The following is a 25,185-nucleotide window of genomic DNA, read 5'->3' on the forward strand; positions in this document are numbered from 1 at the left end:
ATGCTTTACCACTTGCCATCACCTTCGTTTTTCCGATATTCACCTTCAGACCTTTTGTCTCCATACATTCCTTCCACTTGTTCATCTTCTCCTTCAGTCCATCCATACTTTCTGCAATCAACACCAGATCATCTGCATACAACAACTCCCACGGTAAACCCTCCTTTACGTTCCGAGCCAGCACCTCCATCATAGCTACAAATAGTAGTGGACTTAGTACCGACCCCTGATGCACTCCCACCTTCACCTCAAACTCACCACTGTTCCTGTCCTTCGTCCTTACAGCTGTGCGTGCTCTTTTGTACATTGCCACCACGACTCTGATCAACCATTCCTCCACTCCTAACTTCCTCAATGCCCATGTCACTACTTCACGTGGAACCCTATTGAATGCTTTCTCCATATCAACAAACCCAAGAAACAACTTCTTCCTCTTCTCCATGTACTTCTGCAACTGCCTCATAATAAAAAGCGCGTCTGTCGTTCCTCTTCCTGGCATAAATCCAAACTGCAATTTGTCAATCTTCACTTTCTTCCTTGTCCTCCTCTCCAACACCCTTTCCAATACCTTCATTCCATGCTCCAATAACTTTATCGCTCGATACGAGCCACAGTCTAGAGGGTCACCTTTCCCCTTGTATAGAGGGACGAGGGTACTCGGTTCCCAATCCACTGGAATGCGGCCTTCTTTCACCACCAGATTGCAGATCTCTGTCATTCTCTTCACACCCCAATTTCCCGCTGCCTTCAACATATCTCCCACAACTCCCGTCGGCCCTCCCGCTTTTCTACTCTTCATTGCTTTTATCGCTTCCTCAACTTCCTTCTCTGCTGTTCCTAAAACTGGGTTACTCTCTATGTTGCCATCCCATTCATTCTCTGCATTCAACAGTATTTCCATTCCATTTCCGCTTTCCGCTTTCCTTTGGCGTTCCCCAGGGCTCAGTCCTGGGACCTATCCTCTTTCTTTTGTACACTCAGCCTCTATTTGATCTTGTTGCCAGACATTCAGTTGATCACCACGCCTTTGCGGACGACAATCAGCTGTACAAAGGAAGCACGATTCAACAAATCGTGCCCACTGATGAAGTGTTAGAAGGCTGTATTGCCGACGTGAAGGCGTGGATGACCCAAAACAAACTTCAGCTGAACGATGCTAAAACAGAGTCTATGATTGTAAGATCCCACAGATGTCCTCCACAATGTTCACTTCCTACCACTATTCATGTTGGTGAAACCGATGTAAACTTTGTTTCGTCGGCCAAGAACCTTGGTGTGGTTTTCGACTGCAACATGACATTTTCCAAGCCAGTACTTCAAACTTGCAAATCAGCATACTTTCAGCTGTGAAAGATCGCATTCATTCACCACTTTCTTACTCCTCAAGCTGCTCTAACTCTGGTCTGTGCCCTTGTCCTCTCAAGGCTAGACTATTGTAATTATTTGTATGCTGGCTGCCCTCAGTTTCTCTTGGATAAGTTACAAAAGGTTCAAAACTCTGCCGCTCGTCTTGTCTGTAAGGCGAAGAAGTCTGACCATGTTACTCCGCTGCTTGAATCTTTACACTGGCTGCCTGTCTCTGCTCGTGTGCAGTACAAAATTTGCACACTATGTTATAAATCATTGTGTGTAACGGGACCTCACTATCTCTCCGATTTGCTCACTCTCTATGAACCTCGGCGACGGCTTCGTTCAAGCGACGACTCTATGACCTTAGAGCCGCCGCGCACCAGCACCAAGTCGTTTGGCAAGATATCCTTTTCCTTTGCTGCACCTCTGCTCTGGAATGACTTGCCTTCCTCTGTTCGACATGTTGACTCTCTTCCTGCCTTTAAGACCTCCCTCAACACCTATCTGTTTCACAAGTCTTTCAAAGTCTAAGTCCTGTTTTCTCTTTGGTTTGAGGTGGGACAGAGATCGAGAGTATGTCTGTGTACATGTGCGGGGGAGGGAGGGGAGGAGGGGGAGTACACATCTGTGGGTTTTGAATGGGGAGGGAGAGGAATAGGGCAAGAGTGAAGGTGTGTGTGTGTGTGTGTCTCTATGTTTGTGGGTGTGTGTGCGTTCGCATGATAATGTAAAGCGCCATGAGGGTCGTTTACTCTGCTTGATGGGGCTATATAAGACTCCTTTTTTATTATTATTATTATTATTATTATTACATCTCTTCCATCTTCCTTTAATTCCATCTGGGAGCACAACGATTTATCCCACTTCATCCTTCAAGCAACTCACCCCCATCACATCACACCTCTCTTTCGCTGTCTGCTTTACAATCCTGAATACCGCTCTCTGACCCTCTTCCAAATCCAAGCGTTCCTCGAACATTTTCGTACATGCCTCCTGCGCCTTTGCTATCTCTTTCTTTGCAGCCTTCTTGGCTGCCTTATAACTTTCATGCTCTGCCTTTTCTGCCACTCCTTGAACTTCTTCCTCTTCTCGTCAATCTTCTTTCCAACTTCATCATCCCACCACCATGTTTCCGAGTGCCTCGGTGGTCCTTTTGTCCATCCACATACCTCACCAACGGCTCCCAACAGATTATCTTTCATTGGCATCCAACCACTTTCAAGCCCAACCACATCATCCTCTGCCATACTCAGCCTCTGTTTTAATGCCTCCCTCACTGACACCTCTTTCAATCTCCTCACCTTCATTCTCGGTTGGTACTTCACCCGCCGAGCTCTCCTCACACCTTTCACCCTTATGTCGCATACAACCAAGTGGTGCTGTGAAACAGCCTCCTCCCCCGGGATCACCTTTGTGTCCCGGAGGTACCCCCTATCTCGCCTCCGCACCAGCAGGTAGTCAACGGTTGCCGTCGACCCACCTGACGTGTATGTAACAAGCTTATTATCCTCTTTCTGGAACTGAGTATTACAAATCAACAAATCAGCTCCATCAGCAAACTCCAAAATCCTTTCACCTTCTCCATTTCTCACACCACATCCGTAACCCCCATGAACTCCCTAAAAAACCGTCCATATTCCTTCCCACCTCTCCATTTAGGTCTCCTCCTACCACAACAACTTCCTCATTTTTCACGTTTTTCATCAGCTTCTCTATCGCACACCAATGTACTCGGGTAATTGCTTTCGAGTTGTGCTACCTCATTTTCACAGTAGGGTACTGTATTTACTTTTGTCATGGTTGGGTTGTATAGCTGACATTGTGGGTGGCTTCAGTTTGGGTATGGATTGTGTGGTGGAAAAGGCTTTAAAAGATTGTGGTTTTTGTCTCTTATGAACCTCTGAAAGTTTGATGAAGATCTATTCAGCCATCTCTGAGAACAATTGCAACTCACAGACCAACCATTCTCTTAAGCTTATTGTATAGATTGCAATCTGTTGAACGTAGTATTAATTCAGAGATAATTAGGGTCATTTGGCGGAGGTCTTCGACCTCCGGCTCACAGGGTCTGCGATAGCTGGACCTCTGACACGACGGTAATAAATGGAATGTGGATTAAAGATCAATAATTACCTCTTTTGTAGAAAGATCAAACTTTGTAATTATCTTTGTAATCAATCTTTGGTATTACTTCAATCTCTGAAAGCAACAGTTCATAACCTATGTGTGCTTGTTTCTGTGAATCTATTTGACTAATGACGTGAATGCTTTCAGGAAACCACGCACTTTCCACATTAAAACCTTATCTGAGGTTCTCCGTGATAAGATGCGACGACGGGGAACGGAAGAACCGGATGAGGTTCAATTTGGTTGTTCAGACCATATGAACGTAACTGCCACGGGCAGCAACCACCGATCTTCACGACTGCTCTTGAGCAAAACCAGTGCTCGCGAGGTTGGTGTTGTGTGGCATGCCATATGACTTTTACTTGAGCTTTTGAGTGAATCGCCATTTTGTAAAGCACAAGTATGCGTTTTTAACATGGCATTCCTGCATCGTATACTCAAGTGCTTGAGGACTGATATATGGACCTCAAATCCGATTTAATAACAACCTCACCCCAGGACAAACTGCCACTTGCCATGGTTCATGTGAAAACTTTGGAGCAGATTAGGTTGGAAAAAATCCAGCTTTGCACTGAGAGGAAAGGAGTCAATGATGATCTTGAGGTCACTGCGAAGACATTAGAGGATCGAGTGCCATTTCAGCATATGGAGAAACGCCCACGGCTGATTAGACTACCCAGGACTGTTATGCCAGGTAAATGTTATACCTGTGTGTGGTTATGGCCAACTCACATCATAAGTGCATTTGGAACTCTATATCTGGAGCCCGTTGTCATTGACCTTTTTGATGAGCAAAGTAGCCAAGACATATTAGGCTAGTGGCCAAATGAGGTTTTGGGTGGCATACCCCTACCCAAGGTAGAACAAGTCACAACCTATTTTTTCTTGAAGAGGGATGTTTGGGGAGTTAGAAAATCATGGTTGTGAACCTGAGATCATTGCACAACATTTTGAAAATCACGTTTACATATGTACCACTGCAGACTGCAAAAATGGATTTAATCGCCACAGATTTTGGCTCATATTGGCTCATATATTTGTTAATACTGGTGCTACAAACACAAATTTGGTACCAAAATGTGCGGAATGATGACATATATATGTGTAAAAACCATTTGTGATGTAACAAAGGCTTTTGTGTGACCTACAGGCAAAAATAGTGGAATTTTACTCAACAAATCAGCTTCGGGTTTACCAATAAATATCAACAAAAACATTAATTACTTCAAAAATATTGGACTTGCAGTCATACTTGTTACATCAACATAATCCAAGTTTATTTACCCTTTGAAAAATATATCTAATGATATAATTGTCACTGAAATGATATAGTTATAACTGAAATCATATGTCGCCCCACTGATGCTGACCGATAGAAATCCCGAAGCAGATATGCAACATGAAGAATTGACTTAAGATTCTGACACAATTGTGAAAGTGACTTTTATTGACATCATGTTGATATAAGCTATTTCACATATGACGATAATGAATTCATAACATGCACTGTAACTTATGTACATCTATTACATGAAGTAATACATGTAATACATTTAAAAGTTCAGTCACGCTCTTCATCAGTGCTGTCGTCAAAGACAACAGAATCATCAACATTTGGACAATCGTCTGCACTACACGAGCAGAATTCAGTGCAGGTCAGTCCTGCAGAGATACAATGACATGTTCTGCTCTGCCTACAGTCATCGTCGGTGCAGTAGAGATGCGTGAGATCTCGAACCTCCCTTGGGGCTGCATCCTTTTGGAACATGACAGGCTCAAGTTTGTTGTCTCTGACCTGCCATCCATTACCATCGGGGTTCCAAAGTACAGGCTTCGCTACATGGCTGTGGGTCCATATCGCCACCTGGTAATTTGCTCGCTTCAGATGTTGTTCGAAAGCATCGTCTGTTGGTGGGAAGAGAGATGCTGGTTTGTCACTTGTGCAGGCATAAACATAACGAAGTTGGTCGAGTGTGTGACTTGACTTTGAACCATACAACGACAGAGCATATTTTGTGGCAGTGCTGACGACATTGGTTGTATCTCTGGTTTGGCCTAACCATGACAGTGGTGCCAAGTGTGCAATGTTTTGCTTGAGTTTCGAATATGCAGTGCGTTTCCCGACTTTGAACAGCGAGGAGGTTGTGTCACAGCCACTTATAGCATGTGATGCTGGCAAGCAACTTGACGTATCCTGACCGATGTCGTCCGTTATTCTGTTGACAGGAATGAATCTCTGACGATTCGTTGTTTTTGTACAGTGACCTGCATTCATGTACACTTTGGTGTCCCCAAACATGCCTTTCCCACAGTAATAGATGAGTAGGACCAACACGTCAGTGTCATCACATCGTACAATGACCCTTGAGTGTGCTCTGGCGAGATGGATAGCATGTAGCAGGAGCCGTGTGTCAGCCTCCTCATGTGTGCTGAACAATTCAGGTAGTTCCCGGATGCCTCTATGATCCACAACTTTAACTAGCAGGCCATCGTTAAAGCCTCCTGCCAGTGTGACAGATTGGTTTTCCTCAAGCTGCAATTGGGCGGCTACTGTCAAGTAACTGCAGAGGAAATCGGCAAGCGCTGATTTGTTTGTGGTGTTCTTCAGGAACTTCCTGTAGTTTGGAACTGTGCGTTGTCCATCGATGACATATCTGGGTGTTGACTCTCCACCAGTGCAACGTTCTCTTTCCAGCTGCTTGATAGAGAGTGGTACATCATACCTGTCAAAAACCAATGTAACTGATGTCACACCTTGGTTACTAGCAAGCAGTGACTGAATCTTCTGCATTATGGTACGTCCGAGATCGTCAAATGTGTCAAACTGGGCTTCATCAAGTGCCTGAAGTAGTGCCATCCCATCAATGACATAAGCAGTATCATGTTGGTCAGAGGGTTCGAGCACCTGGACTTCCTCGCAATTAGCTTCTAACTTCTTTGCCAGATCCGCCTTGTTGGTTTTTCGCATTGTCCCATCATTGTTGAAGAGGGACGGTGGCACAGGAGCCAATTCATGTGTCAAGACTTGTTCCAGACTGACATCGCGTTTCTTTGAGACAGCAAGCAGCCGCCGGAAAAGTACTTCTGAATCCACCATCAATTTATCTCGTTTGTTGGTTTTCATGGGTTTTGACATGTCCGCAAACGTTGGTGTCTTTGTTCGTGAGTCTGTTTCCCAGAAACTCTTGGTTTGGTCAGCAAGAAGTCGCTTTTCGATAAAACTTTTGTTGCATTTCTGGGCGTCTGTTAAGAAATGTCCAAGTCTGTTTGATACTTCTTGTGAAGCAACCTGGCCTGTGGCGATGTTGACCAATTCGTCAGGTACAGTACGTAGGTCAAACGGATTTTGTGCGTTTGATACAAATTCCGTGATCTTGGTAACATCTTGTTCATCCCTTACCATCCTTGTCTTTCCATGCTCAGCGTGGTTTGTGGAAGCTACTTCAGTGTCCCCATCACAGAGTTCTTTAAAAGCCGTCCTCAGGTTGACAAATGGCGATCGTCCTCAGGTTGTTCTTCATAACACCTTCATCACTACAGCTGGTTACATTCGTGTGTGATTTCTCACTGGTGCACCACTGAATAAAGTCGTAGAGTGTATTAGGAACGAATTCTGCACAGTGCTGAATATCTGTTTCCTCGACAGGTGCATACATATTTCCAACATGCTCGATATCAGTCATGTGCTTCCTCAGGATACCAGCTGCAGCATGCAAAGTATGCATTTCACTATCTATGGCTGATGGTACATCAGACGGGATGTCTTCATATTCTGGTTCACCAGTCATGCTCTGCAGAATCGTGGCTTTTCTCAGGGCATCACCTAAGGTCACAGAAGAAGAGCATATGATGTCAGTGTGGCCATAAAATGTTGCACAGACTATTTGGTCACCATAATATTTAGTTAATCGCTCCTTCAACTTCCAGGTTTTATACTGTTCTGCATTCGTGGTACCCAGTGAAACCAAATATCCAACGTATTCATCTTTCAGATGAACGAGGGGTGTCACTGTCTTAGTTTTGGAGAACACAGTTTGTTCCAGATAACATTTCAGTTCATCAAAAGCTTCATCATGTAATGTGCCCATTGTTTCCTCTCCTGCTTTACGAATTGCAGCAGTGATGTTCCGTTCTGAAATATAGTGTGAATAGCATAACCTGTGGTACTTGGCATCATAGGCGAACAAATCTGGAAAGGCAAGCATGCGCATGTGTATTTTATTGTCTTGTCTTTTGTCAGCTGCTGCCAGAACTGTTTCTCTAGTGGACTGTCCAGTTCCTGTAGATACCGGTGTAAGCTTGTTTCTGGAAGTGTTGGATTTTCCACAAATGAAGCAGTTAGTCCTGATGTCAAACCCAGCTGTTTCATTTCTGCTGATTCTTGTGTGTTCTGTTGCCGCAGACGTGCATGGTTGCTGGTCACTCTCACTGGGGTTGGATGTGGAGATATTTGACTTGCTGGTATACTTGGCCCGACACGATTTGTGGAATGATACTTTCAAATCAAGACTCAATATGTCTTGTTGCAAAGGCCAGATACTTTCATAAACGTCATCTTTTCTGATTTGACTTGCTTTGAAGATTGCACTCAAACCATTAAATGTTGGGTTCTTTACAACTTCTTGCTTTTTAGGGTTGAGGGGTTTAAAGCATATGATGCAGTGGTCAGTGTCAATTTTACGACGCTTCACAACAGGTGGTTCCAGATCCATAATTGCAGATCAATTGTCAGCACAAGCATCTGAAATGAAATAATTAAAGATAAGTATATATCAGTAGTTTTAGAAAAAGGCAATCAAGCTCAAAATTGATTTTCTGCAACTGGATTTAAAATCATTCTTGTTTGGTTAATGCATATACATGTATTATAAATTAATCAATGTCGGTTACTTTTAGGGGGGGGGGGGGGGGGGGGGTGACATATGGTTTCGGTAATAACTCTATTAATTCAACTGATTTATCTTTATGAGTTATATTTCTAAAAAGGAGAATGATAGAGGGTTATTTTGATGTAATATGTAGTAATACAACTCAAATACTTATGAAGAAATTAATTGTTTTGTTGATATTTATTGGTAAACCCGAAGCTGATTTATTGCGCAAAATTCCACTATTTTTGCCTGTAGGTCACACAAAAGCCTTTGTTACATCACAAATGGTTTTTACAGATATATATATGTCATCATTCCGCACATTTTGGTACCAAATTTGTGTTTGTAGCACCAGTATTAACAAATATATGAGCCAATATGAGCCAAAATCTGTGGCGATTAAATCCATTTTTGCAGTCTGCAGTGGTACATAATTATGTAAACGTGATTTTCAAAATGTTGTGCAATGATCTCAGGTTCACAACCATGATTTTCTAACTCCCCAAACATCCCTCTTCAAGAAAAAATAGGTTGTGACTTGTTCTACCGTGGGTAGGGGTTTCTCACATTTTAGGCCCCTTTTTTAATTTGGCCACTAGCCTATATGTGATGTTCTGTTGCTCCGTTAAGGATGGTTCTTCATCATGGATTGGTCCAAGTTCTCACCAATCACAGTGCCCCCTGCCTTTCACGTATTTTGCGGCTTTTGTCAGTGTTGAAGTTGATTGCATAATGCTTTGTATATTGGAGGCAAATTGCCGTGTCCTTTGACGTCTCACAGGAATACCAAACCTCTATTATCTCACGGTTTGCCCTTGATGATCCTGTGACAAAGATGGTGGTGAGACAGGCAGACATTTGACTTTTTGTTCCTTTTTATTACCACAAAATCATTGAGTGCAAAGGAAACCAAGTAATTAAAGGCAGTTGTTGTACAAGGTTAAAATAAGAGCAAAGGTAACATAAAAAACAACAAAGTCACTGTAAGGACACTATCAACAAGTATGCATAAGGATTCCTTTGGATACCACAGCTCTGAAAACTGTGTATGATCACTGGATCAAAATTGAAGGTGCAGACGTGACTAAGGCTTTAAAAGGGTGAACAGCATCATAAACCAAATTACAGACATTTTGTGTTTCCTTGAAAGATACATGACAAGTTTTGCCTCAGAAGACAAATAGTTGGCTAAAAAGCACTCTTCTTTACACTGGTGGGAAATATTATAAAACCGGAAATATAAACACAATGTGTAAAAACTAGGCCTAGTTCCTGGATGACACACGATAAAATTGGAAGAAAAGGGGGGGGGGGGGGGGGGTGGCAACCTCAAGCACTCCAAGGATATGAAGAATGGTTTCACTATCACCGCAGAAGGGACACATTTCTGTGTTTTCAGAACGTATATACAACAACAACAGGCATTTTAAGGCCATTTTCCCTGCGTGAGTGGGGGGTTAGCCTTGCGGGCCCCATGACAATCTTCTCCATTTTGCCCTATTTTCTGCATCTCCCCTTGTTATAACCCCCTTGCCTGCATTTCTTCTTCCACCACCTTTAGCCAAGTCTTTCTCGGTCTTCCTCGTCCTCTACTTCCTTCTACATTCATTTCCATCACTCTTCTCAACGTCATAATACATTGAATGGAGTTCACTCCGACACCCTTCCTGCACACATCACACGGCCACTTCCCAGTTCTTTCTAACTCACCACATGCTTTACCACTTGCCATCACCTTAGTCTTTCCGATATTCACCTTTAGACCTTTTGTCTCCATACATTCCTTCCACTTGTTCATCTTCTCCTTCAGTCCATCCATACTTTCTGCAATCAACACCAGATCATCTGCATCCAACAACTCCCACAGTAAACCCTCCTTTACGTTCTGAGCCAGCACCTCCATCACAGCTACAAATAGAAGTGGACTTAGTACCGACCCCTGATGCACTCCCACCTTCACCTCAAACTCACCACTGTTCCCGTCCTTCGTCCTTACAGCTGTGCGCGCTCTCTCGTACATTGCTATCACTACTCTGATCAACCATTCCTCCACTCCTAACTTCCTCAATGCCCATGTCACTACTTCATGTGGAACCCTATCGAATGCTTTCTCCAGATCAACAAACCCAAGAAACAACTTCTTCCTCTTCTCCATGCACTCCTGCAACTGCCTTGCAATAAAAAGCGCGTTTGTCATTCCTCTTCCTGGCATAAATCCAAACTGCATTTCGTCGATTTTCACTTTCTTCCTTATCCTCCTCTCCAACACCCTTTCCAATACGTTCATTCCATGCTTCAATAACTTTATCGCTCGATACGAGCCACAGTCCAGAGGGTCACCTTTCCCCTTGTATAGAGGGACGAGGGTAGTACTCAGTTCCCAATCCACTGGAATGCGGCCTTCTTTCACCGCCAGATTACAGATCTCTGTCATTCTCTTCACACCCCAACTTCCTGCTGCATTCAGCATATCTCCCACAACTCTCGTCGGCCCTCCCGCTTTTCTACTCTTCATTGCTTTTATAGGTTCCTCAACTTCCTTCTCAGTTATCTTCTCTGCCGGTCCTAAAACTGGGTTACTCTCTATGTTGCCATCCCATTCATTTTCTGCATTCAACAGCATTTCCATATATCTCTTCCATCTTCCTTTAATTCCATCTGGGAGCACAACGATTTATCCCACTTCATCCTTCAAGCAACTCACCCCCATCACATCACACCTTTCTTTCGCTATCTGCTTTGCAATCCTGAATACTGCTCTCTGACCCTCTTCCAAATCCAAGCGTTCTCCGAACATTTTCCTACATGCCTCCTGTGCCTTTGCTACCTCTTTCTTTGCAGCCTTCCTTGGATGCCTTATAACTTTCATGCTCTGCCTTTTCTGTCCCCGTACCCTTCGCCTTCTCCCACTCCTTGAACTTCCTCCTCTTCTCGTCAATCCTCTTTCCAACTTCATCATCCCACCACCATGTTTCCGAGTGCCTCGGTGGTCCTTTTGTCCATCCACATACCTCACCAAGGGCTCCCAACAGACTATCTTTCATTGACATCCAACCACTTTCAAGCTCAACCACATCATCCTCGACCATACTCGGCCTCTCTTTGAATGCCTCCCTCACTGTCACCTCTTTCAACCTCCACACCTTCATTCTCGGTTGGTACTTCACCCGCCGAGCTCTCCTCGCACCTTTCACCCTTATGTCGCAGACAACCAAGTGGTGCTGTGAAACAACCTCCTCCCCCGGGATCACCTTTGTGTGCCCCCTATCTCGGTAGAGGTGCCCCCTATCTCGCCTACGCACCATCAGGTAGTCAACGGTTGTCGTCGACCCACCTGACGTGTATGTAACAAGCCGATTGTCCTCTTTCTGGAACTTTCTGGAGTATTACAAATCAACAAATCAGCTCCATCAGCAAACTCCAAAATCCTTTCACCTTCTCCATTTCTCACACCATATCCGTAACCCCCATGAAGTCCCTCAAAACTGTCCACGTTTTTATGTTCAATCAATATGGCTGCCGAACTATGTGACTTCTGACATCATAAATTTGCATCCTCCAATATAATTGGTGGGTAGATCACGCTCAAAAAATTTCAAACTGATTGGATTGAATGGTCTACTTGTCAAATTATGACGTCATAATGGACATACTGATGTCATGGTTAACAACACATCATATTCCCCATGCAGAGTTCTTTATGAACCATGTTTCAAATTTTTTCCATCGAGCAGTTTTGGAGATGTAGAGCTCCAAAGTTTTTCGATTTTTCCAAGATGGCACCCATAACACGTAACCTATGCCGGCATAATTGTAACTTCAAATGTACATGAGAAGGCGCATATTATGGTGAAAATTTCGTGTCAATCGGACAAACAGTTGCCAAGAAAATGAATTTAAAAAGGAATAAACCTGCTAAATCACGGCGGAAGAATAATAAAAAATAATCTGAACAAAAACAAGTAGTATCCCATCCTGGAAGGACTGGATCCCTAATATACAAGATTGCAGGCATAGTACATTGTCAGAAGTTCAATTTTGTTTTCACTCTCGGCCTAGGGGTGGGTGGCCAAACACTTTAAAACCTTGTGGCACCAGCTCAATTGCGAATGTGGCTGAGTTTTATAATATCTTGGATTGATGAATACTCCACTGTTCATTCGTGATTTTGAAACTTCGTGTGAAAGGTAATTTTAAAATAATTCACGTTATCGGCTGTGTTTACATCACATGTAAAGCTTTGTCACACTAAATATTTGAGCTATTTGTTTGTTATCCACACGCTTTTTGAAAAACGTGGGGGGGGGGGGGGGGGGGGGGGTGGAATTTTGTAAACTGCTTCATCTGTCCGTCACATTTCCGGTGGAACTTTTTGCCATCTTTCAACTTTGCTGAGGGTGGGAAGCATGGGAATTTGCGTTGGCACGTCATCGGCTTTTCTCTTGATTTAACTTGGTCCTGTAATGTTTTGTTTTGCAGATGGTGATAAGCATGAGGCAGTGAAGCCAAGCACTGCATCCAGCAGCGTTGATGCAGATGCACAAAGTTCCACTAAGGTACCAATCTAGAGACTTCAATCCTGGACGTTAACCAAAGACTACAACACCACTGGAACTAACCAAAGCATGCAACACATTCACCAAAGAATACGACACCTTATCATATGCACAGTGCACATACATAGATGAAAACATTGGCAAGGGAAAAGCTGCATTGAAAACATTGGTTCTTTGTCTTTCTTGTCGAACTATATCCTGTAGGATAAGCCTTTGGGGGAAAATCTGCGGGTGAAGAGCTTTGAGGAAATCATGAAAGAGAAACGACAGCGGCAACAAATACAGCATGAGCAGTCTGCACATGAGCCCAATGTGGACAGCCCTCCAGCTCAGGTCCAGCCTGAGGACAAATCCGGTAGGTGCACCTGTGGTTATTTCTCCTTGATGTTTTTATTCATTTTAAATCCTCGTGGAGAAGCTTAGGAGGTATCTTGTATGGCTTGGATTGTTCAGTCCATTGCAGCACGCAGTCGCTGTTTTTACGGCGTAGCCCGTAGGGTAATGCCATCTAGAACAGTGTTTGTCCGTGTGTCCCCACAAACGTGCACCAATCAGAGCTGAGGATCTGGTCAAATGACAGGGGGACGCGTTTAGTAACCATTACAGTTGCATATTTTACTAAAAGGAAATATAATAACCTTCTGTGGAACGCTTTAAGGTACCGGGGGTGTCGTAAGGTAGGGAGGTGGTTTCAGAAATTCCTCAATACAATTATGATTTTAAAATGTGATCGACACGGACCTTGCTCCCAATATGGAAGCGAACAGATGATGACAGTTCGCTGGTTTGATATCTCAATACAATCGTGATTTCGCATTATATTTTAATATATTAATACTGTTACGTTTGTGGGGGTAGGTGATGACATACTATAGTGGATATAGGGTTGTGTATGTAGTATTAGCATAGACCGTGGATGCGTAGGAGATATTTCGATTTACACAAGCAGGGAAAGTGTGAGCTTAAGGTTGTTTATGTGTTCTTCACACAGAGGGGAGGGTGGGGGGGGGGGGGGCTGAAGACATGCTCATTAGGTAGGGTTTAAATATAATTTCCCCAGTGTGTGCTTCCCCCTGTGATCAATCCCCTACGTTTTGACGGCTTGCCCTCAAAAATCAACTCCATTAACCAACAACACCAACATGTTGCCAACGGAAATCCAGCACATTCACCATCGGGCTAAACCCCGCCCCACCATGGCCGATGTAATCTGAATATTCCCGAAGAGACAAAACTCTGCCTCGAAGGGATCATAACGGACATGCCACGCTGCGAGCTTCATCATTGGTTGTGGAGACATGGGATGATTCGATAGAGCTCGGTGATTGGCCAGGGGTGACTTCAGAGCAAACAGCTCGGGCTGGTGGAGAAGAAGAATCTCTCTTTGTCCTGGTTGCGCTGGCGGACTGCTGCTTCGTGCCCGTGGCCGCTTGCGGAGCAAATTTCAGAGCCTTTGTGCCACTTGGAATAAACGTGGAAGGAGGTGTGGTTGATTTGTGGTGCTCTTCGGGGGAGCTGTAGCCGCGATGTGCTTTCTGGCGAGGAGTGAGAGAGGAGGACGTCTTGCTGCCACTTCGCGACTCGGGGTGCTTGCGTGGTTGACCTGCGCCATTGTGGACGGATCGACGCTCGGTTCTTTCGCCGACCGACCGGGCCCGTTCAACGACCATTAAGCGTCCAAAAGTCCTCTTTGAGGCCGGAGCTGAGTTTCGGCCGACTAAAAACATTTATTTTTCTTTTATCTTTCCCCTTGTCCGTATGTGTGTCAGTATGGGGAGGGTCCCTCGAGGTAGATTTATAGTTTTACTTTGGCATTCATTTTTATTGTCTTACTTTTATTTTATTAAATTTATTATTGTGGCATTTTTCATTGTCGTATTGTTGGTTTTCCGTGTCTCGTTTCTGTGTTTGTGGGTTCGAGGAATAAACCCCATGGCTTTCGTCCGTGCAGGATAACACCCTGGTTTCCTTCGCCCGTGCACGACGGACTGACCGCCAATTTTTGGCTTGACCGCCTCGGGAGTTAAAACTGTTCGGCTATCTGCCGCCCATGATCTTGATCACCGGCAACCCGACAATATCATAGTATTAATTTGTGATTGGAATGATGAATGATGCTTTTTATGTTTTGTAAATGCATCAAATGGACCTGCTGCATGGATGAAATGTATTGATCACTAAACAAAGCCAAGCCAAACAGTCCCTTTTCACCTTCGCTCTCCCCATTATCCTTCTTCTACTACACACCGATGTAATTGTACACCGCTCCTTTCCTATGCCATCTCCAGGCGCTGCATAACGTCATTGCCGGGCACCTAAGGGGGCTCGGCAATGACGCACGCTGAAAGGGAGTACTCAGTTTTCACTCTGGTTGTTTTCTTTCTTGTTTGTTTGTTTGTCCGGGTGATATCCCAGCCATCCTTCGAGCTCGGAGGCTGAAATTTCGGCACAATAGTGAGCAATTCCTTTGTCAAAAACTGTATTTTTTTTTTTGTATTTTTTTTTTGTATTTTTTTTTTTTTTTTTTTTGTATACTGAATCGAGGCTCGTGAAAGAGCTAACATTAACTTCACAAACAAATCGACCAGACAAACAAAATACACAAAAAGAGGGAGCGGAAGACAAGATGGGGAGAAAAGGGGAACCACACACACACAACATCCGAGAGCAGGGAGATGTGTGGAAGGGAGAGGGCCCGGGGGGAGGAGGCGTGGGAAGGGGGGGGGGGGAGGGAGAAGTATAAAGCACAAGGACACCAAGGACTTCCAGGACAAAAGTTGGTATTTCAAAAAGTGGAATTGGGGTGAAATTAGCGGGGGTAGAAAAGATCAAGGTTTTGGATGGGGGAAGATAAGAGATGGTGGTGAACAGCTGTTTTAAAGACTTGGAGGGTGGAGTGGGATTGAAGAGAGTGAGGGAGTTTGTTCCAGAGGCAGGAGAAAAGAGGAATGAAGGAGTGAAGGTGAGCAGAGTGTCTTGATTTTGGCAGTTTAACCAAAAGAGGGTTGCAGGCAGATCTTGTGCGACCTGCAGGAATATTTGCGGGACAGAGCCCAGAGAGAGCTGGGGGGGCAAGGCCAGAGAGGAGTCGGTAGAAGACGGAAAGACCACCAACCTGCCTGCGGTGAGTGAGTGAGAGGCCCTTGGAGTTAGCTTCATCGCGGGAGATTCCAATGATTCTGAATGCTTTGGTTTCAACAGCGTGAAGGCGAGCTAGGTGTGAGGCAGGAGCACCAGCCCAGAGGGGAGAGCAGTATTCCATTGAGCTGCGGATGAAAGCCTTGTATGTGGTGAGGAGCTCAGGTGTGCCAAGGAAGGACTTCGCACGACGGAGGATGCCCAGTCGGCGACTGGCTTTGGAGGCCAGATTTGAAATGTGGTTTTTCCAGGAAAGATCATGGCAGATAGTGAGACCCAAAAGCTTGAGTGACAGAACTTCTTGGAGAGGATTATTCAGAAAGTGGATGGGAGGGTTGTCCAGTCGGTCTTTTCGGAGAGACATCGTAAGAGTGTGAGATTTGTCTGGATTGAAAGACATGTTCCACTTGTTTGCCCAGTCTGTGATTTTGTCAAGGTCTGCAGAGAGTGAGGAGGCTGCAGACTGCCGATCTGAGGGATGAAGAATGGAGCGACAGAGAGTAGAGTCGTCAGCAAAGAGATAGAGAGGATTTTCAAGAGAGTCAGAGAGATCATTGATGAAGACCAGAAAAAGCACAGGGCCCAGAACACTGCCTTGGGGAACTCCAGCCTGAACAGGAAGAGGAGATGAGAGAAACCCATTCAGGGCCACACGTTGACTACGACTAGAGAGGAAGTCCGCCAGCCAAGCGTGGAGATTTCCATGGATACCAAAAGAGGAGAGTTTGGTGAGCAGAGCGGGGTGCCAGACCGTATCGAAGGCATGTGATATGTCAAGGGAGACATATCTCTAATTTCCTGTTTGGCATTGAGGACCTCCATCCATTGTTGAGAAAGCAGAAGCAGCATGTTCAGAGTGGAGTGTCCAGGTCTGAAACCAAATTGATGATCAGAGATCAAGCCATTGGAGAAGAGGAAAGATTTCATATCTGAAGCAATGATGGATTCCATGACTTTGCTGATAATTGGGAGAAGGCTGATTGGTCTGTAGTTGCTGGGATCTGTTTTTGCACCTTTTTTGTGCAAAGCGGTGATGTTGGCAGATTTCCAAGCAGATGGAAGATGACCTTGAGCAAAAGAGAGGGTGAAGAGAACAGAGAGGGGGAGTGAAAGAGCGGAAGAACATGATTTTAGGACCCGTGGGCTGATGCCGTCAGGTCCAGATGCAGAATCAGAGTCGAGGGTTGACAGAAACTTTTCCACCTTGTCAGGAGGAAAGGACACAGAGTCCAGGAGCAGCTGGGTACGACTGGGTACGGTGGGTACAGAGAGGGATGGGTTTGGGACACAAGATTTAGAGGCAAACACAGAGTTGAGGCATTCAGCTTTTTCACGTGCGGAGTCAGCCGTGTGGCCATTTAAGGTGAGGGAGGGGATGGAGGGGGAACAAACACCAGAAACAGATTTCAACAGACGCCACCAGGATTTGGAAGAGGGAGACAGATAAGAGAGTTCGGTCCTGAAGACGGAGAGATATTGTTTCCTGGCTCTCCTGAGGGTGGACACACACTTGTTTCGGGCTTTGTGAAAGGAAATGAGATTTCCTTCCGTTGGATTTGCTTTCCAGGAGACGAAAGCAAGTTGTTTCTGGGCAATAGCCTCACCACAAGATTCCGTGTACCATGGACGGGAGGAAGGAGGGTATGACAACTGAAGACGAGAAGGGATAAATCTGTGCATGAGAGAGAGCAATTTACTTTGGAAGAATTCCCAGGATGAGTTGATGTCAGAGGCAGTAGAGATGGGAGACCAGTCCAGATGATTGATGGCTGCTTGAAGACCGTGCCAGTTGGCCTGAGTGAAATGCCAGACTCGTCGACGCTGAGGAGGCTCTCTGAAAATGGTCAGAGAGATGTCCACTTTAACAAGCACATGATCAGAAGAGCCGATTGGAGCAGAAGAAGAGCAGCAGACATTTTCAGGGAAGTTAGTCATAACCAAGTCCAGAAGAGAAGATTCTCCGTTGACTGAGATCCGGGTTGGGAAATTGACAGATTGTGTCAGTCCCAGTGAGTCACAGAAGTCCTTTGCTGAAGAGCCATGGCTGGTGAGAGAGGTACCCACCCCCAGCCAACTGGCATGGTCACAGTTGAAATCACCACATATGAGGAAGAGAGAGTTGGGATGGGTAGATAGAAGTTGGTCCATATTATCAGACAGCGAGATGTAGATGGAGTCATCACTGTTTGGTGGACGGTACAACACGCATATGAACAAAAGGTGGGAGCGAAGGGGAAGCCGTAGCCAAAGGTATTCCTGGGGGTGAGGTGGAGAGAGGGCAGTGCAGGGCGAGTGAGGAAGAGAGTTTTTTATAAAGATAGCAACCCCACCTCCAGGACGAGGCTCAGGTCTATCATACCGGAGGAGGGAGTAACCTGGGAGAGATACCAAGGAATCAGAGACATCATGAAGGAGGAAGGTTTCTGTTAAGCAGATCACGTCTGGTTTGTCAGAAGCAACCTGTATGGAGAGATCAGTTAAGTTTGAGCGGAGGCCCCGGATGTTTGAGGTCCATCCTGTTAAGGAAGAGGAAGGGGGAGCATCGGATACAGAACAGGGGGGGGAGCGGTAGGGCAGGATGTGGAAGAGGTAGGGAGAGCTGTTGCAGGTGTGTCAGAGATTACAGAATAGCTTGGAGAAAGGGAAGAATGGGGCGGACAAAAGGTTTGATGGTGTTTGGGTGAGGCGCATTGAGGTGTTATTTGAGGAGGGGGAAGAGTGAGGCAGAAGGTTGAGGAAGATGAAGGTGAAAGTTGGAAGGGGGAAGAAGCGGGGAGGACGCTTTGAGGAGGAGGGGTGAGAGTGGAGTCTAGGAGGGGAGGAGTGAGGGAGAGTCTCGGAGGGGAGGGGTGTGGGGGGAGTTTAGGAGGGAAGGGGCAGCGGGGTAGATTTGAAAGGGATGGGTGTTTGGGAAGATTTGGGGGGGAGGGGCAAGGGGGAAGATTTGACAGAGATGGGTGATGGGGAAGATTTGGAGGGGAGGGGTGTGATTGGATTTTGAAAAGTGTATGATTTATGGGAAACGAACATTTATTGCAAAATGAGTTTCTTGAGACATTCAAGTCAAAAATACGTTTGAGGACGCTGAAGGGTGGGTGGAGTTCTGGAGAATTTAGGGAATGAATGAAAGATGCACTTTAAGAGATGGAATTTTTTTTTTTAATGAATATAATTGGTGAGCAAGTCGAAAGCATCCTTTTATAGAAGAAGTAGAAAAAAGTGTTATAGAATATGACATAATAATAAAGTTCTTCAGGGGACAGATGAAACATGTATTAACAACTTGATCACGTGATCTCGAACAACGTGGTCGAAGAACGAAAGAACAAATAACCAAGAACGAAAGAGCAAAAGAACGAAGAACGAAAGAACAAATAAGAACGCACAAGCGGATAAGAACAGGGAAGGAAAAGTTTTTTTGGGTTTTTTTTTAGATTTTAAAACAAGGGAGTATGGGTGAAAAGACCATGAAAAACAGAGACCGAAAGTAGATGCAGCGTGATCGAAGAACCGCTGAGACAAAAAACAAAAGCCTCAAGCCAAAGTCTGAGGCCACGGTAGCCGACTAGTACTACACTAGGCCTCAGAATACACGATACGAAAAAACCGACGATTCTGTACACAGGTATGAAAAACCAACACCGAGAAACCTATTAAAGTCACCCCAATAGGTACATACACCGAAAGAAAGATAAAGATACGACAAAAACACAAATGTGAAAGATCACTTAGCTTCGAAAGCGTGAGCGCATGGAACAGCTTCGAAAAGACGTGACCTCGCGTGATCTCGCGAGATGTTCAAACCATTTCATCATTTCATCAATTAATTGATGTGTTATTTAATTATTAGCGATTAATTAAGTACTTATACATTTCCTTTCTCGTCTGACCATTATCTCAGGCACCTTTTGAGTTAGGAAGCTGATATTTGGACATGCCAATGACGAAGTGATTTGGCTGCAAAGGCTATTTTTGATTTATGAATTAATCAATTAATCGATTAATTATTTGATTAATGACTTTTTCTTCTTTTTTTAGCTAGATTCGGATGAAATGCTGGTGGTTTATGTGTTCTATTAGCGAATTGATTATTTACTTAATTTTTTATGATTATTATTTATTTATTTTCATTATTAATTATTTATTTATTTTCTTTCTCATCTCGGCAATATCTCAGGCACCTTTTGAGCTTGGAAGCTGATATTTGGACATGACAATGACAAAGTGATTTGGCTGTAAAGGGTATTTTTTATTTATTGATTAATTAATTAATCGATTAATTATTTAATTATTCGATGAATGACTTAATTTAAATTAAAAAAATTAAGTTACAGATTCGGATGAAATGGTGGTGGTTTATGTATTCTATGAGCCAATTGATTAACTATTTCATTTTTTTATGATTATTATTTATTTTCATTATTAATCATTTATTTATTTTCTTTCTCATCTCGGCAATATCTCAGGCACCTTTTGAGCTAGGAAGCTAATATTTGGACATGACAGTGACCAGGTGATGTGGCGAGAAAGGATATTTTTGATTTATTGATTAATCATTTAATCGATTAATTATTTATTGATTATTCAATTAATTATTTAATTTTTTATTAATGACTTGTTTAATTAAATTTCTAAAAGATACATCTTTGGATGAAGCACTCGTGGTTTAGTTATGCTATTAGCCAATTGATTAAGGAAATATTTTATGATAATCTTTTATTGATTTTAATTATGCAATTAATCAATCAATTATTGTACACCTCTCCCTCCCAATGCACTCTCTATGAGCTGCACTGCGGTATTGATGGGCGCCTGAGGCGCCCCGGCAATGCCGCGCTGTAGGATACTTAATTATTTGGCATGGGGGCTGTGTACTTTGAATGTATCTTTACTTGTTCTTATTTATTGTCACTTCCCTTTCCATCCACACTGCCAAGTAGAAAAACCTCAGGTGAGTGTGCGACCATCGGTCGTAAGGCCAGTACTTCCAGCGGGACTTCTCGGGATGCTGCGCAAGAGAAAGGCCCCAGTAGTCCAGCCCTCTGCTGTGGCGGCTGTGAAGCCATTGCCTTTTGCCAGCTCGGAGCAATGGTCCACTGAGCTGAAAATTAAGCAAGAGGTGCAGGTGAGCTTGCTCTGGGGCCTGGAAATTGCCCAGCAAAGCAACATTTCTTTTTGGCCTTTCTATTTATTATGTACACGGTGCTGGAGTTTTGACCTCCTCCTTTTGCCATTTTTCCCTTGATCCCTATAAACCTTCTTCCCCCCTTCTTACTCATACTCATATCAAACTCATTTGCCTTCTTTCCTCTCTCTCCTACACTCCAATGCCCTCCTTTCTTATCTCCCATCTTTCCACTTTCCCTCTTCCACATTTAGTGCCTCTTTGCTCCTTATGTACATCATTATTAGACAGCCCTTTTGAGTAAACCCCATTGAGTGATTACCTGGATAAAGCATATTTGCTCCAAATACCCATGGATAATACTTGATGCATGTGTAGTCAATAGTGATGTTCAACTATTTGATGCATAAAATGTACCGTAGCGATTCACGTTTTCTTCCCTTTAAGACTAAGGAAGATGAGAGATTAAGGAATACAAGGCAAGAAGACGATCACATGTGAGTCACTTGATGAGGGTCTTACAGAACGGGTTTAAAAATTTTTTGATTCCATGGACTAACCAAATACAGGCAGTCCCTAGTTTACGAACATCCTTTCATATGAACATGTTACATATTATAATCATGTTTGTCTTTCGAGCGTTGATCAATTCACATGACCATGGTCTTTTTGAACATACCATGTTCCTTTTGAACTAAGCGCTAAATACAGGAAATCGGACTTCGAGATTTGATTATATCGATTCACACCTCATTCGCTTGAGCTTCACTCCATCACTCTTCCGTTATTTCACTTAACGCACGAGAGACAGCAGCCACAGCGGCCTGATTCTCTTTGCCCAGTCCTTCCAAGTTGCTTGTTATCCATAATCACCCCTTACACTCCACACATTTGATCTTCTCTAATATACTCATTATCAATTTTAAAAGTACAGTCGGATTCCAACATTCGCGTTTCCAACATTCGCCACCGTCTGCTTTGCGTATTCGTGGGTTTTTTTGCAGGTGTATTCACGGTTTTTCTGACCTGTTTCGACATTTGCAGACCTGTGCTTCATTCACGTATTTGCAAATTTTCGCGGGTATATTTTTGTTTTTTTGGTGGGATTTTTCATTTTCCATTGTGGATCACAAACTGCTGGGAACCAATCCCTTTTTTTTTTCCATTGAAGCAATGCTCCAACATTCGCAGATTTGACATCCACGGCTTTTTCAGGATCTTCTCCCCCACAAATGTCGGGGCCCGACAGTACTGTGTATAAATAACGTTTTGTGTAAAAAATTAATATAGGGTGTAATAGATTTTTCAAACACCGTGCTGAGTGCATAGGAAAATTGACGCTCAGCTAAACGACTATTGTGTGGGCACGGAGCAAGGATTCATGTCCCATGATGCATCTGGCCTTTTTGGTGGCACCATACTGAACTGTATCGTACTGTATTTGTACACGTTGAATAACATCAATTAATTTTTTTTAATACATATTTTTAAAGTGCATTTTTAAACGTTTTAAAAATGTACAAAGTAGGGTTTAACTTGTGTATGGGAACCAATGAATTACTTATTACATGTATTTAGTTGTCCGGTTTACGAACATCCAGCTCAGGAACACTTTGTGTTCGTAAATCGTGGACTCACTGACTAAAAATCCCTTTTATTGATGCATCGCTTTTTTTAGTGTCTTTGAAAGTAGTCCAATATAAAAATTGAAGCATGATGTTGACATTTATATTGAAAGCACTAAAGAAAAATTGTTGATGTTGTACCCACTCTGCCGCAGTGATGAAATTCCGCAGCAAAGTGTCGGCGATGAGCAAATGCGCATCCCACCAATGGAGCCATTTCAGTCCCAAATTGAGGCGGACTGTGAACAAACAAGGCCTGTGCAACCAGAGTGTGATTCTCTTGAGGTTAGCCTGTTGGAGCCAGATTCCGAGGCAAAATGCAGCCACACTGGCGCTGAAAATACACTGACAGGTGGCCTCGAGAGGGCCAAGAAATCCGCCCGCCGAGCCAGCACCGAAGCAACTCGTAAGAAAAGCAAAGACGAGCCTGGGTTGGCAATTCAGCGAAGGGACTCTGATGGCCCCGTGGACGAACTGGAGAAATTCATTATGGAGTTTTCCGAGGAAGGAGAGGAAGCAGAGCTGCAACTGCAACCGAATCAGGACGACGACGACGACACGCTGTTGCTGGAGATTGATGAAATGATCAACAGCTGAGAGACTACGGTGCAACAGCAAAAAATGGAAGGCACTTCAAATATGGACATGAACTTGCACTGTCATGCCACACTGGTTATTTATACTGCATCATACACAAAGTAATCCGCATTTTTATTGTAGCGCCAAGCAAGTTCATTGCAAACTGTCTCTAGCTACAGTAATATACATAGGACATGGAGTAAGGAAGTCCAAGCTGGTCCAAGCCAAGTTACTATCCATAAACCCAGAAACCTCAAGGATTATTGTTTTGAAGATGGTCAGCGGAGTGCATTTAATCTTTCATTTTTATTTTTTTCTTCTTTTCCTTCTCCGAAATCTTAATTATTGACTCGTGTAGGTTAGCTCAATATCAGATGTTTTGATCAATTAATACTTTCAAATTTTTGTTTAAAACTTAGCAAGTGTGCTTTCAACAGACCAATAGACCTTTTATTTGTACAGTGAGAGACAGTAGGAAGAGTTGAAAATAATCTTGAAAGTTCTCATGAAGATGCTTCACACCTTGTTCGGTTTCATTCCTTCACCGTTTACCCAAACCCATCATGTAATTTGCAATATTGACAGACGCAGTCTGCTCGACCATCATGCCGTTGAGAACGCGACCACGTGTTGATGGTAATGTTGACTCGGGTCCGCAGGCAGTTCCTCGAGATGAATACTGTCTGATGCAGCGGCAATGCGTGCGCCGCACTACATCCACCACATTGGCCTTTTTATTTTTTTTGCAGACACCAGAAAACAAATTGCCAACATTTATTTCAAACGGCAGTATAACTGGGAGAACACCAACCAAAATGATATACTTTATCATAGTTGTGTACAGTGGGCATGAAATGTCGCTACAGTGCAAATGTACAGATCAAGGTTATCGAGTGCAAATGGGTAATTTTGAAAACAACTCAGAAAATTATTTGTGCAGACACCATTGATTGGTTGAAACATTTTGTCAGGAGAAAAGGGTAATGCATCGAACATGTTTTGTTTCTTTTTCTTTGTGATAATAATCGCCCATCACTATTTGGAAAGGCAACCGTGTTGCTTCTGCCTCCCTTTCTTTTCTCTCTCATTAACATTGGCCAAGAGGCTGCAGCTTTTTCCTTTCAATTACGATTTTGTATCGACTCTGAGCGCATTGCTTTTGGATGTGGGTTTGTTCGTTTTATTTTATTCCCTTCAATTCTGATGCACTTTCTCTTGCATTTTGTGTGAATTTATCTCAGAGCTTCACCGTTTGTACGTCAAAACTGCACCCGTCATTGTTTCCCATACTGGAGCTTTCCAAATTGGAATGTAATGTGAGATGTGCTCGCCACAATGTAGGGATAGGGCTTAGGTGGATTTATAATCGTGAAAGACCTGCGATTAGCGATGTGCACGTGTAAAATTATTCTTGGTTTCAAAAGGAAGATGGGGGGGTTTTCCAAAAGGAAGATGGGGGGTTTTTCCGATTAATTGCTGGGAAGGACCTTTTAAATAAATTTTGCAGTGTCTTACAAGAATTTAAAAAAATGCATGTAAATGACTGCACATTCGTTTTTGAGAATAAAATGATTGAAGTTATCGATGTACATTTATACCGATCTTAACTCCTGTGCTTCATTTTTACTCCCGCCAGGGAGTAATGCATTCGATCGTGTCCGTCCGTGTGTGTGTTCGTGTGTTTGTGAACAAGATATCTGGAAAAGTTCTGAACGGATTTGGATGAAAGTTGGTGGGATGATTGCCCTTGGGATAAGGAAGAATTGATTCGTTTTTGGTGAAGCTCAGGATATTATTCCAGATCCAGGAATTTA

The 25,185-nt window shown here is 43.7% G+C and overlaps 1 protein-coding gene across 6 annotated transcripts in view; it reads left to right on the forward strand.

Annotated features, from left to right (window-relative positions):
* Positions 1-24,966, forward strand: part of LOC137423282 (zinc finger CCCH domain-containing protein 11A) — a 129,091-nt gene extending 104,125 nt beyond the window's left edge. For all 6 annotated transcript variants that reach the window (XM_078774389.1, XM_068110244.2, XM_078774388.1 and 3 more), the window contains 7 exons: positions 3,625-3,805; positions 3,976-4,171; positions 12,828-12,904; positions 13,109-13,259; positions 20,983-21,167; positions 21,615-21,664; positions 22,948-24,966. In XM_078774389.1, coding sequence (XP_078630515.1) covers positions 3,625-3,805; positions 3,976-4,171; positions 12,828-12,904; positions 13,109-13,259; positions 20,983-21,167; positions 21,615-21,664; positions 22,948-23,389 — 1,282 coding nt within the window. In that variant the 3' untranslated portion in view covers positions 23,390-24,966. The remainder of the gene's footprint in view (positions 1-3,624; positions 3,806-3,975; positions 4,172-12,827; positions 12,905-13,108; positions 13,260-20,982; positions 21,168-21,614; positions 21,665-22,947) is intronic.
* Positions 24,967-25,185: the final 219 nt, after the last annotated feature.

This window comes from Myxine glutinosa, chromosome 3 (genome assembly GCF_964187855.1).
Source record: "Myxine glutinosa chromosome 3, kmMyxGlut1.1, whole genome shotgun sequence".
Taxonomy (NCBI): domain Eukaryota; kingdom Metazoa; phylum Chordata; class Myxini; order Myxiniformes; family Myxinidae; genus Myxine; species Myxine glutinosa.